This window comes from Struthio camelus, chromosome Z, assembly GCF_040807025.1.
Source record: "Struthio camelus isolate bStrCam1 chromosome Z, bStrCam1.hap1, whole genome shotgun sequence".
NCBI lineage: Eukaryota > Metazoa > Chordata > Aves > Struthioniformes > Struthionidae > Struthio > Struthio camelus.
Genome location: NC_090982.1, coordinates 78797601 through 78812036, shown reverse-complemented (window position 1 = coordinate 78812036; position 14436 = coordinate 78797601). Strand labels below are relative to the sequence as shown.

The following is a 14436-nucleotide window of genomic DNA, read 5'->3' as shown; positions in this document are numbered from 1 at the left end:
CTGGTGTCATCTTCATGGCCTAGCACAGTTTGAGAGCTTTTAAACAGGTCAGAGCCACAGAGCTTGGACTGCTCCAGAAAGGGTAATGTTCTTAAGTAGCAATGCCAAGCAGGTACCCCAAACATGCAGATATATACATGCATACAATAGTAACATGACCGGTGACACAGATGAACCCAGACGGAGAGCAGTGCCTTTACCAGAACCCATGTAAGCACAAACAGCACTCACATAACCATGAGCAACATAAATAACTGCATCCTGTTCCTTCTGTTCAGCTGATCAGGATAGAAGTTCACTAATGTCACGTGCACAGAGAGATCCTGCCAGTAGCTAGCCTGGACACTTCATCTATCCAGTGGCTGGCTCCCAGGTCCTGGTCCCTCCAGTTGCTGGCACCCAGACCTCTTGTTCTACTTGCTGGCTAATCCAGCTTGGAGTTTACCTGTGATTGCATATGCACACACATAGGATAGAGAGCACACTCACATAGAAAATAGTTAGGAATAGACTTTAATAAGGAGATAGAATGAGACTGGGGTGATCAGGCACGCAGCTTAGTCAGGCAAGCACACTGTCCAGCCACCTGCTTATACTTGAACAGCCCCTTTTATATCCCCTTCTCCCCACTTCTCCATGCTTGTTTTTCCCTCATCCACCTGGATCATTCCCTTTCTCCACTCTTGTCTCCTTCCAAATGAACAACCTACCCCTCATTACTTTTTCCCTTTTGGTCACATTTTTCTTATGCCCGTACCCCAATTTGGTATTTTTGACATGGTTAACCTAGGCATTCTTGGCCTTCCATGATATTACTGATACAGTTGCCTAGGCACTGCTGGCTTTGCAAGGTGTCACTCCCCAAAACTTCCCCAGTACTTCCCTTTAATTATTTTTGAAGTTTGGACATTTCTCACATAACTGCCCCTTAACTATCTGCGAAATCTGGCCTACATACCTTCCCACATGCAAGTTTGCCACTTGTAGTGGCCCCAGGCTAGGAAGATGGGATTTTTCACAGGAGTCAAACCAAGCAGGAGCTGAATTCTTCTTGACTTTCCACAAGAGCTGGACAACGCACTGCCTTTTGCATGTTTATTATATACTGTATGATCTTATTGATCTGCGTATATGCATCAGAATTGCATATACTGGTTGGAACTACCAGTTCCAACCAGCAACTGGTTGGAATTACCAGTGATTAACTGAAGGGCTCCTAAATCCTTTGATCTTTACTTAACACATGAGACCCTAAAGGTCTTCAGACAGAGACCAGAGGATGCTGATACGTGGTCAAATATGGTTGTGTCACTGACACTAATGAACTATTACCAAATGAGATGGGGGAGGGATCATGTGTGTGCTTTTAGCTCATTCCACCATGAGGTAGATGTGATGGACTAAGGAAGACGGGTTCAAACAATTTGCACTGAGGTTTAGACAAACACCTTGCAATTGCGCTAAATCAGGAGCAAGTATTGAAGTTACTGCAGTTCAGCTGAAGAATGGGAGCTTGCTAAACTTCAAATAAAGCGATTGCCTTAATTCAAGTGCCCTTACCATTGGGTGCTGGTGTGAGGAGCTTCAGGTTATCCTGTATTCGAGTAAAGATCAAAGTACTGAAGAGTTTTCCAGTCAGACAAGGCCTGAAGGACTTATAAACACGTGGGATATACATTTTTTCTTTCTTGTTTTTCTTTTCAACAGGGTGATGATATAACCAAGGTCTCAAAGGCTGCCAAAATAATGGAGCGGATGGTGAATCAGAACACATTCGATGACATCGCACAAGGTACAGGCCTGCTAGGAGACATTGTTTGCACTCAAGCCAGTACTCCTGCAGATGAGTGGCCACAACTGTAGCAAGGGTCACAACAGCTCTTTTGGAGAAGTCAGCTTGTAGTAAAGGAAGCAGGCCAAAGATTTCACCAAATTATACCCAGGCAGAAATTAGCAATGGAAGATTAGGGCACAGTTGGCGTCTTTATGCAAGCAACTGGTTTGTTACCGTATAGCATGTTGGTATCTCAAATGTCTTGCCTCTGCTGAACAGTTGGAAAATGGAGCCAAAATGAGCAGGGCTAGCAACCTGGTGACTTACGCAAGAACAACAAAACAGCAGACCCCAGTCATTTAAAGGGCATGCCACATCAGCCTTGCTCTGAGCAGACTGGGGCCAGCAGGGCCAGCTGATAGGCATCAGCTCAGCGTAGCCCCCTAGGGCACATTCCCTCCTGGTCAGAGGCTGTGGTGACTAAGTAGCCAGTGCAGAGCAGCCCCCTGGCTGCCATGCAGCTCCCAGCCATGGGGACACATGCCTATGCCATTTTGCAAGGATGCTGCTACCTTTATTCAGCTCCCTCCCAAAAGGCCAGTGTGCACTCATGCTGGCCTGTGTATGCAGAGTACCAGGAAACGGGTAGCTGTGTCTACTCACTTGACCAGAGCATTTTTCTCTACACTGCTTTTCTGTGTCCACAGCTTTGTCATTCTTCCAAGCAGGAATCCCTCATCCTTTGATGTGTATATGGCAGTCTGTGCCTTGGTGACATACACAAGCAGAGAAACTAGTGGTCAGATGATTCTAGGTGTCCCCAGAAGAATGAGATCTTTTGACTCAGTGTCCCATCCTCTGGCCTCTGAACTGTGGTTTGGGAACTTGGCTTATAGGCTTAGCCTTCCCACAGCCCCACTGGCCTTGGACACGTTGCTCCTTGCTCTGGGCTTCTGCTTTCTTTTTCAGCCTGTGTCTGCTTTTGGACTATAAGCTTTTTGCTGCAACGACTTGGTGCTTGGTAAAACGCATTTACAGGGCTTAGGTGCTGTTTTGAGGTTAAGACTCCAGGACTGAAGCAGTCATTATACAAACAACTGAGTCGTAGAGAAGCTGTCAGGAATGACAGAGCCCTTTCTAAAGCTTCCTTGGCTCTGCACCATGCTGTTTTATTCCACCTTTATACACCAGAACTTATTCTTTGATTTTTGTTTTTAGATTTTAAATATTTTGAGGATGCCTCCGATGAATACAGAGACCAGCAGGGAACCCTTCTCCCGCTCTGGAAGTTCCAGTATGAGAAAACCAAGAGACTTGCAGTTACTGCCATCTCCTGGTAAGTCTTTGTATTGCAAACTTGCTCTCTACTGGTCTGCGGAGGAATGGAATTGAATGTCATACCACCTTACAAGGCAGCGCTTGTTTCTCTGGGAACACTGTTTTAAATAATTACAGTCAGCTACTTTTGGCAGCACTTAAGCATGCCGGGTGCTTCTGGATGGAAAGCACCTTCTGTGAGAATGAATGGTGCCAGGCTTGCACCTTTCAGCAAAAGCTGAAGACACAGCAGGCTCTGTGCACAGTATTAGGGCAAAGCAAGTGCAGTTAGCAGAGCAAATAGGAGTCCCTTCTTGAGCAAGCTGGGAGAAACATGTCCTAGCTTTGGGGAATATTCAGTAAGAATCAATCCTGCATGGCCTAGGGCAGGAGAAGGGACAGTGAATATATTTTTGAAAAGTATCATCACAGAATGAAAAGTAAAGCAGTAGAAAGGGAAATGCTAGTGTTGCATGCGTCAGTCAGGTATCACCATAGGCTATAAGATGCTGAAACACTGATACCAGACAAGACCTTTATGCATGACAGTGACACATTTAAAGTGCTGCTCCAAGAAGAGTACTCTGTTTATTCATGGCCGTATGAAGGTATTTGTGCAGACAACAATAGTTATTGTGCATCAAGATCTTGCACAGTTCAGGGTAGTAGCCACGTGTCCTACAGTCCACTTTTGTATCTAGTCCAGAAACTATCACTGATACTTTCAAATCAGCTCTCTTTTTCTGAGGCAGTAGTTATTATGATGAAATAATTCTCAGCACCAGGTATGAGTCCTTTTACTTTCTAGCAGACTTGATCCTCTCCGGAGCTGGCTTGGTCCATGCACCGAGCATGAGATTGATATAGTCGTCTCCTGCTTTCTGCTCCCAGGCGTCCAGGCCTCCTCTCACTTGTTTGCAGCTCAGTGTCTTGCCAAACAAAGTCTGTGGAGAGGCAGAGTATGAGTGAAGTCTCACATCCATTCAAGCCACTGCAGTAATTAAACTTTAAGAAAGGAGGATGCAGCTGTGTGACAATTACAAAATAATACCAAAATGAGATATAAAATCATGAGAAAAGACATCTTGTATAGTTACTTTGTGCTGCTATTATTTTTACACCAGGAAATAACAGAAAGATGGCCCTAGACTTGGAAAAATAGTCCCAAACTGACTTATGCAGTAAGGTTTCTGAATTTACTTTTGTTCTCACATTGTTATTAGTGACAGTGTTCCTAATGGATAGAGCAAGGACATTAGCATTCCTGGGTATTAGCACAAGTGAAAAAAGAGAAATGAAAAGAGAAGTGTTTTTACTTTATCAATGCAGAATAGAAAGTTGGAGAAAACATTCATTAGATAAGTTTGACATACATTTATGTCACAGAATTTTATCCATCGCTTGTGTTGTGTGAGCACAAGGGCAGCAATAGTATTGATCTTTGTCCCATGGAAACCCTACAGTAACTGTTCACACATAGCAGTAGTAAAGAAGGTAGATGTCATTCAATAAAGGGTCTGTAGAAGGCATCAGAGATAGCTAAATGCTCATAGTCATTATGCTTCAGCAAATATATTGGTCACCAACTGGGTCGGAAGGGAATTTCCCTTCCTGGTCTGTGGTAGTGGTCATGAATTATTGAACTGATAGCTATCTCTTGAACATCCATCATTATTTAGTGACAGGTTAGGGAAAGTGAGTATATTGAATATTATTCTGTTGTGGTTTAGAAGCTCCTTTATTCTTGCCTTGAGTGATGGAAGCTGACACATCCCTGCTTTCTTCCCTTCCTTGAGGACTCACCTTTAAAAGTAAATTTTCAGTGATGATGAAGTGTACAAGCTGAACAATGCTGGAGATTGACGTGGCATCTCACTCTGTGCCCTTTTTATCCTTTTCTTGTACTGCTGTGGTCTTCTGGTGTTCTGTTTCTTTTATGAGTCTTGAGTCCAGAAAAATTATTCATGCAGGCTTTACTTGTGCGTTCACAGGGTCAAACTCTTTGACTGTACGCAGTCCTGTGAGAATGAACTCTGATGTTAATGTGTGAAACACTATGCATTTCTGTTGAGCTGTGTGGTTAATAATCAATGCAGTCTTATGTTAATTTTCTCGTTACAGGAATCCGAAGTACAATGACCTTTTTGCAGTGGGGTATGGCTCTTGTAAGTAACAAGTATGAAAGTATTATTGAGATATTCAGAATATTAAGATGGTGCATTGAGATTAAATCATATAATACTCTGGGCGTGGATTGCGTCTCATAGGTGATCTCAAGTGATTTTGGAGCGGTAGATTGATATTTAACTCAAGATAGGGATTAGGCCTTTATAAACATCCAGAAAGGCATCCAGATTAGGCCTTTATAAGCATCCAGAAAGGCATAGGCAGTGTTAGCCAGGGCTTTTGGCTTATGGTAGTGCTGAGTATCCCTTCGGTCAAAGACTGCCTTCTCCGGCAGTCAATCCTTTTTATCTTTCCTCCTGGGCTCTGATTGGCATTTTCCTGCTCTTGCCTTTCTGACTGCTGAAGGACCAGATCTGTTATGTTTTGCCCCAAGCCAATCCTGAGAGACTTCTCTAAGTGTAAACTCATTGCTTTCTTGTTAGAGGACATCTTCTTTCAGGATGTCTCAAAGGATAAAATCTCCAGTAGGGCACATCAGGCCTGGATGTTGTGAGAGACTCTTCCCCTGCTGGGGTATCTAGGACTGGACATAGGATAACTATGAGCAGCTATGAACATTTGTTCAGGGGTTCCTGTGTTTCTCCATATTAATCTGTATCTAGTATTACTGCTCTTACATTCAGGAAATGGAAAAGAATTCTAACAAGCCAGTATTTTCTCACCATTTTGTTGCTGTTTTGTTATATGTGTTACACTTAACTGCTAGTTTCTCTCATTTTTTTACAACATATCCAGTCTGTTTCCATGTGTGGCTTCCCTGCAGCAGGTGTTGCAAGCACAGCAAGGGAATATTTTCTTTGAAAGGGCCGTGTGCAGTGATGATCATCCATGGAGTAGTGCCTTAGAACAATACCATTGCCATCCAATGCCATTTTCTGTCACCTTCCCTGAATGTAATTCTTTTAAACCTGAGATCTCTGTCAACATCCTTGCTTTCTTCCTGATTGGTAACTCTTGTTGCTTACAGACAAACTGACTGCTATATTCTGAATTCTTGCCGTCGCTTCTGCCCCTTTACTCCTGTCCAGACAAGATAGCAAAGTCACTGCACATAAGCTTTAGCTCTTGCATTCCCCACTCTCTTCTCTTTCCGGCTGTAACTGAAGTGCTGACTGTAGTGAATACTTTTTCGTCCAGGGACAGCATTCTGGTAGTTTCCTCCTAGGATCACTGCCTCCCAGGGAAATTCCTATAGGAAGGAGTCCTCACCTGAGACAAGATTCCATCAAGTTTTCTTGGGGTTTCCTCACCAAGGCTGCATTCACTTTTCACTGTTATCCTGTAAGCAGATGACTCCATAAATTTCTCAGGACCCATGAAAATGCCTCTGGGACTCACTAAGACTCTGCTTTTCTCCATTATTGGTAGTTTGAGTAGAGTCATGTTGCTGGCATTCTCGTATAGGGGATGTTGACCTTGAAACCTCACCTTTACTTGAGACAGGTGTTGTTAGCAAAAGGAAATACAGAAGAACCATGAAAATCCCAAAATAGATTGCAGAATGGTACTCATTATATCTGCAAGAGGGACCAGGTATGTTGACCCATTCAGTCTCCCCATCCTCTCTACCACGACAGTTGTCCTTCTTCCTTGACTGTTTTTTTATTTATTTAAATAAAATATGACTCTAGAGTAGATAATAATTCTCTGTCTAGCTTGAAATAGGTAGAAACTGAAATGAAAATCAGTCACGTTGCTACAGGTAACAGTGTTTGAGAACAGCAGATAGCACCATTAGTCACTGAGACTTTTACCCCAAACACCACAACCGCAGGAGTTCTTTGTGGAGAACAGAGAGTGGGGAAGCTAAAGAAGGGGCCCTACAAATAAGAACATCTTTGCCCTCCAGACATTTGAGTTGCTTTACATATACTTGAAAATTACAACTGAACATTTTTGCTAGTGCTATTCGGGTTGAAAAAGTTAGAATCTGTTGCGAACATTTTGAACCAACAGGACAAGTAGTTTGGGGTTTGTTTTAAGGGAACCTTTTTTTTTTTTTTTTGAAAGGACGTTGAAGGATCTCAGCTGTGATAAAATGACTAATGAAATTCTTTATTCAGAAATGTGGTGCACACAGGATAAAAAAACCTCAGCACTGGGCTTCAAGGAAATTATTGTTATTCAGGAAAGTGATCTTGAAGTCACTGTAGGTTTTTCTTTTCAAACACCCAGTAGCGCTCAGCGATAGTCAAAAAGGCAGAACAAATATTGATGGGAATTGCTATGAAAGAAAAAGTAGACAGAACTTCTGGATACAATAGAAACAAAATAGCAAACAACATATAAAACACCAATAGAAACAACAATAGAACACAAAACAGAAAACAAGTTCCATAATAAACTGACATCTTGATTGTGATATGCAGTTCTGGTTGTGAACTCTGCAGAGGAATATATTAGTCTATGGAAGAACTGGAAAAGATCCAGAAAGGGGCAAAAAGGATGAGCAGAAATAAATATAACAACTTCTGTATCAGAGAGAATAAACAGACTAGGACTCTTAAAATAGACAAGGAGGAGAAGATATGATATGGGTCTGTAGAATCCAGAGTGGCATAGAGAAAGTGAAAAGGGGTCAAATATTCACTATTTTCTGTAGCCAGAGAATGAGGGATACCTTATGAAATTGTTGAAGAGCCGGACCAAGGCAAATTTAAAATAGAATAGTGTGATCCAAGATGACATTGTGGAACTTTTGTGCCTGTCCTCCATCCTCTGGAGGACAAAGGTATACATGATTTCAAAAGGGATGAGACTAATTCATGGCAGGCCAGTTTGCTCATGACCATTGGAAAGGACAAGGACAAAAGTCTGATTCACTAAGTTTATAACTGCAAGTTGCTGGAAGCTTTGAGAATGTGCACGGGGATAGACCTATATTTGCCCTAATTCTTATGCTTTTTAAACAGTTGTTGCTCAGTACTCTCAGAGAGAGTATAGTGGGCTACAGGGGCCTTCAGTGGGCCCAGTGGGCCCAGAATAGCTGTTCTTATGTATTTCTCTTTACTCTGACAATAAAAACAGATGGGTTGCCTTCGTTTATGCTAGTGAGGATTATATTCTGCCTGCAATATTGCAACACTACATTTTTGTCTTAAAATGACCTTTTTTTCTTAAAGTTCACTCCATATGAGCCCTGGAAGTGTTCCTTTCATTTTGCCAAGAAGCCTAAATTGGCCTAACAATCTCTTTAATTCATCAGGCAGCAGCTATTCTAAAGGGCAGATTAGGATCAGCCTTTGCAAAGGAAAGTGTAGGGAGGAATGCTCAGGATACTCCTTGCCTTGTACAGCAGAGCAAAATCTTGTTGTGTTCACAGTTCCTATGCTCAGAGGAGTGTAGGAATTAGGCAGAGCCTTCCCACTGCCCTGCTACCCAGGGACATAAGGAGAGATATAAGCTCAAGAATGATAACTTCCCCACTTAGCCTGTTATGACAATTGCTCTGACTCATTACACTAAGCAAATCCCTGACATCTGTGCTTTTTGGGTTGTGCAGAATTAGTTGTTGTTTGCATTACTTGTGCCAGGGTCCATTGTGCCGAGTGTAACACAGATGTAGAGAGAGGCAGATCCTAAGTCAGTGGCTTGTCATTTAAGTATGCAAGATATTCAGAAGACTTCTTGTCCCAGTTTTATAGCAGATGCAGAGGGCAGAGTGCATCTCACCTAGCTGTAGCCAGTGAACAGTTAGAAGCTGAGTCTCCGCCCTAGGCTTCCCCTTTAGTCAGTCGTGAGAGATCATTACATCCAGAAGGTGCCTGTCCTGTCCTAAGGATGGTGTCCAAGCAAAAGAGCTAAATAGCCCTCTGGAAGTGGTGGTCTCTCCTCAGAGAGTGAGCAGAGGCAGAGCACCTAGACTAGATGCACCTAGACTCTTCGATGGCTGAAGTGAGGAGAGATGAATCCAGGTCAGAGTGAATAGTCCTGGAGACACGTACGAGCTGGAGTAGAGCCAGGAGCCAGGAACCCAGATCTTTGGAGTCCATGTGTGGTGGCCATAACTACATCAGCATTTTTTTGTGCAACATGGATTTGGCAGCACTGCCAGGATACAAGTAACACATTTGTCCTCCTGGCCAAAGTACAGTTTTTCAAACAAAAGATCCCTGTTTACTGTGGGTCCTTTTCACTCCAGTGTGGGGAGTTCTTCACAAAGAGGCCCTGGCCTGTTCCCTGCATTTTTTGGAGTTCTCACCAATGATCTGTTTGGACAAATACCACGTTGCTGATGCTAATGGCACTTTACTGGCATAAGACAGTCTCCTCTGAACACGGAAATATTGTCATCGTAATTTGTGTCTTTGCTGTTTGGCTAGAATTAATTTTTATTCCCGTCAGGAGGAGCTGTCTCTCTGTTTTGTTTTTGCATGAATGAAATTGCTGAGTTTCTGGCTACGTTGGCAGCCTGCAGTATAGGGTTCAGAGCAGCTGTCATGGATGTTGGGTGTGTATTCTGCCTTGCTCACAGGACCACCACTAACACAAATGCAGGGCTTAGCAGTCGCCTTCCTTCATGTTCCAGAAGTAAATGTATCAGTGATAGCATTCAGAGATGGCTTTTGTGTGCAGCTCCATCTGCTAGCACAAGAGGTGGGTAGGGAAAAGCAGTTTCTGCCTGGTCAATGTATTTTCCTCTGTTGTTTCTTTGCACTGTGCAGATATAACTTGCCCATCACAAGGATGGGTAAGGAGTACAGACTCACACCCGGAGCACTGGCAGTCTGAGATTTTTGAAAAAGGTATCTGCACCCAGTTCTACTGGATCTGAAATGGATCTGGTTTGTGAAGCCTCGTGTGGCTGGAATTATGCCACGTAAAGATATCTGTACTGATCTAGCTTTCTTGTAAAATCGGGAGGATGAGCTATGCTGCTACAGGGCCCTTTTCTACTGGTGTGACTGCATCCAAAGTAAGGGTTGTTATGACTCTGTGACTGAATTAAATTGGTGTAAAATCCGGGCCAGACCTTTGACAGAGATGAGCTGGTATCTGATAGGACATGTTCCGAGACTTCTAGGAGCTGAGGAGTCATGGTTGAACACTGAGACCACAGGAGGGCTCTTGCTGCACTGATCTAGGGCATAGCAGCTATTTATTGCCCTCTGATTGAGGCTGACCAAAGGACATCATTACAAAAAAGATATACCCCAATGGGACATACTCAGGGTGCTTCAGAGGGAACAGGGAGAGGAGAAAATGAGCCAGGCAGCTTTCACAACAATGTATTGCAACTTTCTGTTAACTTCTGTGCTTCAAAGGCATTGCCCACTCCACTGGAGGCCTCATTCTACAGCATACCTGCCACTCTTCAAATCAGTTGAATCTGTTCATCCTCGGTGCTCCAGGAGCACTTAGCACTAAAGGATAAAGTAGCTCCTCAGAGAGCTGGCTCCTCAGTAACATAGAGAAACTTTCTCTCCAGGAGGGATAGTGAAGACAAGATAGCAAGATGAATATGAAATCAAATTGGCATGGTCAAGGGAGTTGCTTCTCTTCCCTTGCAGACAGTTTCTCTGGAAGGTTCTGATCCTGAACAGACAGCTGAAGAGAGGGTTCCTCACTACACATCATGATTGGCAATGACTATTTGAGGAATCAAGCCTTTAAATTGGAGTTCAGAATAAAGAAAATAACTGTTAACAAAACTTGCTCACTCTTGAAGGGGGAAAGTCATCCTGCAGGGCCTAAGCGATTATATGGGGGGGCATGCCTTTTCTCTCTCTCTTTTTGTGCAAGACACCTGGGTCCCGCCATCTAGAAAGCAAATAGTAGAAAAAATAATTAGTAGTAAATTCCTAATACACTCTTCACCCCAAAGATTTCATAAAAATTAAGATCAGCTCCCTATTACACACTATTTTGGCTTATATGCAGCCTATTGCAAGCCTAAAGACTTTTGTTAGGCCAAATACTTAGTTTTCTGGCAATTGCCAAATAAAAATGTAAGTGGCACAAGTAAAGAATAGGAGAGGCTGAGGTATCCCGTACCCAGGTACTTCTAGGGGAAGGAAATTCATTAGGCACCCTTTACCCTGATGGTTTCAGAGGGCGGTTCATACTTTATGCTATAGAAAGACATTGAAATCTTGAAGTCTTTGGCAGTCTGAGTTAGGGCAGATTCTCTTTAACAGAGGGTGTAGGATCCTGACCATGAAGACAAGACACTTGGGCCAGGCATCAGAAAGGACTCTTGGTATCACCGCATAATCATGCCCTGCCCTGCAAAGTGGAGGACTTCAGCTATGGACACTCTTTGTTGATTATGACAAACGTGCAAAACCCACAAATCCCGGAGGCAGGTTAGGCATCAGGAAAGGATTCTTTCCTGATCCCAATAGATGAGCAACTGAAGCATTAAAGCATAAGCTCTGATGATAACTCTCTTAAGGCAAGCCTTCTGAACATGGCGAGGACAATGTTCTTCTTGGGGTCAAGGAAGAAAGTAATGGACAGCAGGGCTGGATCCCATCCCACCACCACATGTTGGCTGGAGGACTTTTCTTAAAAGCTGGATCAAAGCATACCTTTTAGAATAATGCTCAGTTTCTTTGTCAAAACTCCATCTGATGGTGAGTCCTTCAGCCCCACCCGCCGCTATGCTATTTCAACTTTGAATTGGTCTTCCTGGTAGTAAATGATATGTCATTTTAAGGTTGAATTTATCTAACTTAAATTTCCGGCCTTTGAAACTCATTATTCTCTTGTCAGCAAACTCAGAAAGCCCTTTCAGCAGGTCCCTTCTGCATGGGTAAATGCTCATATGCATTGATGAAGACGTCTTTCGTTCTTCTCTTCTTTAGGCCGAACTCATTAAGCCATACTCAAGCAGGTTTCTTTCCCATCTGCCATGTCATTTCAATGGGCTTTCTCTGACCTCTCTCCAACACATCCACATTCTTCTGAAGTGCAGACGCCATAACCAACACACCAATCCGGTTGCCATCTTATATGTGCTTCATATAGAGACATAGTTGCATCTCTCACGGTCCTCTCGCTTTTATACCAAGGCACTGTGTACCGACAGCTCATGGTAATGGGTTTATCCACAGTAACTGGAATCCATCTTTGAGTTTGTGCTTTCCAGATTGTAGCCTTCCCTCCTCAATGTAACCCTCATTCCTGCTTCCCAAATATAGCATGGAAATCGGACATGCGATGGTGCCCATTTAACCAAGAGGTTCAGAGCGTGCTGTAAGAGCAGCTGTCATATAAGTATAGAAAAGTATAAATATAAATTATAAAGTATATAATTATAAAGTATAATTAAATTTCTGTGCCACCCACTTTTGTGTCATCTTCAGGCTTTATCAGCAAACATTTTATATCATTAAGTAGATCAAAATAAAAAATATTGTGCAGCGTGGGGCTAAACTGGGAATCTGCACAAGAAACCGGCCCTTTTCTCTTCTCTCTCTGTTTACAGCTTCACTTTAGGGTCTGGCAGTGAGCCAGTTTTTAATCCATTTTAATCCAGTTTTTAATGTGCTCTGCTAATTCCATATCATAAAAGCTTTTAAATCACATATTATGATGAATACAACTGAATGCCTAGGGAATACACAAATATATTCTGTCAGCAGAGTTACTTCATCAGTCATCCTGACAAAAAGGACAGCAGCTCTGAGACATTTACCCTCTGTGTAGGTCTTGTGACCTAAGCAAGTGGAGAGATAATTTAACAGGCCTGGGATCCTCACGCTGAAGGATAAGGAGTATGAATTTTAATTCAAGTTTACTACTTGTTAGAAGTTATAACGCTTTATCTGATCTTGAAATGAAGATAAAACCTTGAAGTTTTCCGCAAGATCTTGGTGAAATTATGTGAATATCAATGATACATGAAGTCCAGCTCTTTCACACTCACAGATACATTAGAAAGTCATAGAAAATAGAACTGAAAAGCATTTCAAAAAGTTGTTAGTCCATTCCTATGCAAGACAGGACTTTTATTTAAAACATAGGTTGGAGAACTAACCTTAGTCAAACTTAATCAAGATCGCATGCAGTGTAATTCCCGGCACAGTTGAAAGAAAAAGCCCTGTAACTGACAGGGGATCCTTTTGACAAGGAGAGAAGTATGTGTCTTGAGATTGAGAACCCTACAAGTAAGTCTGTGGAAACTCAGATTTGAAGATGTAGCCTGTGAGATAAAGGAGAAGCAGTATTAGAAACTGTACCGGCTGTTTGTTTGTGGATAATTTTCTTTTCTGTAGTGGTAGATTTAAAGGCTGTGATGTGGCATGTGTAAGATACTGTCTGGATTGGATTTACATGACAACCTGCTATTAAATTTTCTAGTTTCTGATGAGTTACTGCAGAGCTTTAGAAAGTAAAAGCACTAAGAGGACTGACTGCTGGCTAAGAAATTCAGATCTCTGAATCAGGTCTCTTCCAGGTGGTTTTGTAGATGTATAACTATTTTAATTGTGTTCCCAGAAGGGGCAGAGAATGCTACTGGGAGTTCTGCTTTTCCAAGCTGCGTGAGTTTATTTTAGTATTGAGAATATGAGATTGAAGACCTTGTCAGAGAGAGAAAAAGCATTTTAGATTGGTTAAAATAAATTCCTTGTCTTGTATAAGGCTGTGTGCACAAGTGATTCAGATGAGGGGATTACACTACAGCGGGGGGCTGGCAGCTCCGCCGTCGTGTGGGTGGTCCAGCAAGGAGCCTTGGCCTTTTAAGACCTCAATGTAATGCTACTGCGTTTTCCTAAGTACAGAACCACAAAAAACTAATAGAGATTCATGTGGCCCACAGTTGCATGCACACACCTCTAAGGGAGATTCATGTTCTAGTGTGGATTCAATTTCCTATTTGGCATATATTTGTATAAAGCAGGAAAACAACGTAACAGTTCCCAGCTTTGGGAAATGTGTTAGTTCAAAGGCTTGTGCCTAGCATAGATTGGATGTAACTAAAATTAAATAGGTCTTCAATGTTAGCAGACCCAGGAGGATCACTCTGACTTTTTGGTAACAATATTGAGAACTGTGTTGTGCCAGTATGATGGCTGAATATTTCTTTTTGGCTGTGAATGTATTGTTTATTGGCATGTTGGGGCATTTGTATATCAATTGTAGGACTGTTTGCCAATACTGATGATGTCAGTTATTAATGGTAGTTATTTAACAGTCAGTGTTACGTTAGAATT

General features: G+C 42.4%; 1 protein-coding gene across 1 annotated transcript in view; it reads left to right on the top strand.

Moving 5' to 3' along the window:
- The window catches only part of LOC138064683 (dynein axonemal intermediate chain 1-like), a 150322-nt gene that overhangs the window by 31072 nt on the left and 104814 nt on the right, over positions 1–14436 (top strand). Inside the window, exons 10-12 of the mRNA XM_068928400.1 lie at positions 1708–1792; positions 2993–3110; positions 5213–5256. Of these exons, the coding sequence (XP_068784501.1) occupies positions 1708–1792; positions 2993–3110; positions 5213–5256 (247 nt within the window). The remainder of the gene's footprint in view (positions 1–1707; positions 1793–2992; positions 3111–5212; positions 5257–14436) is intronic.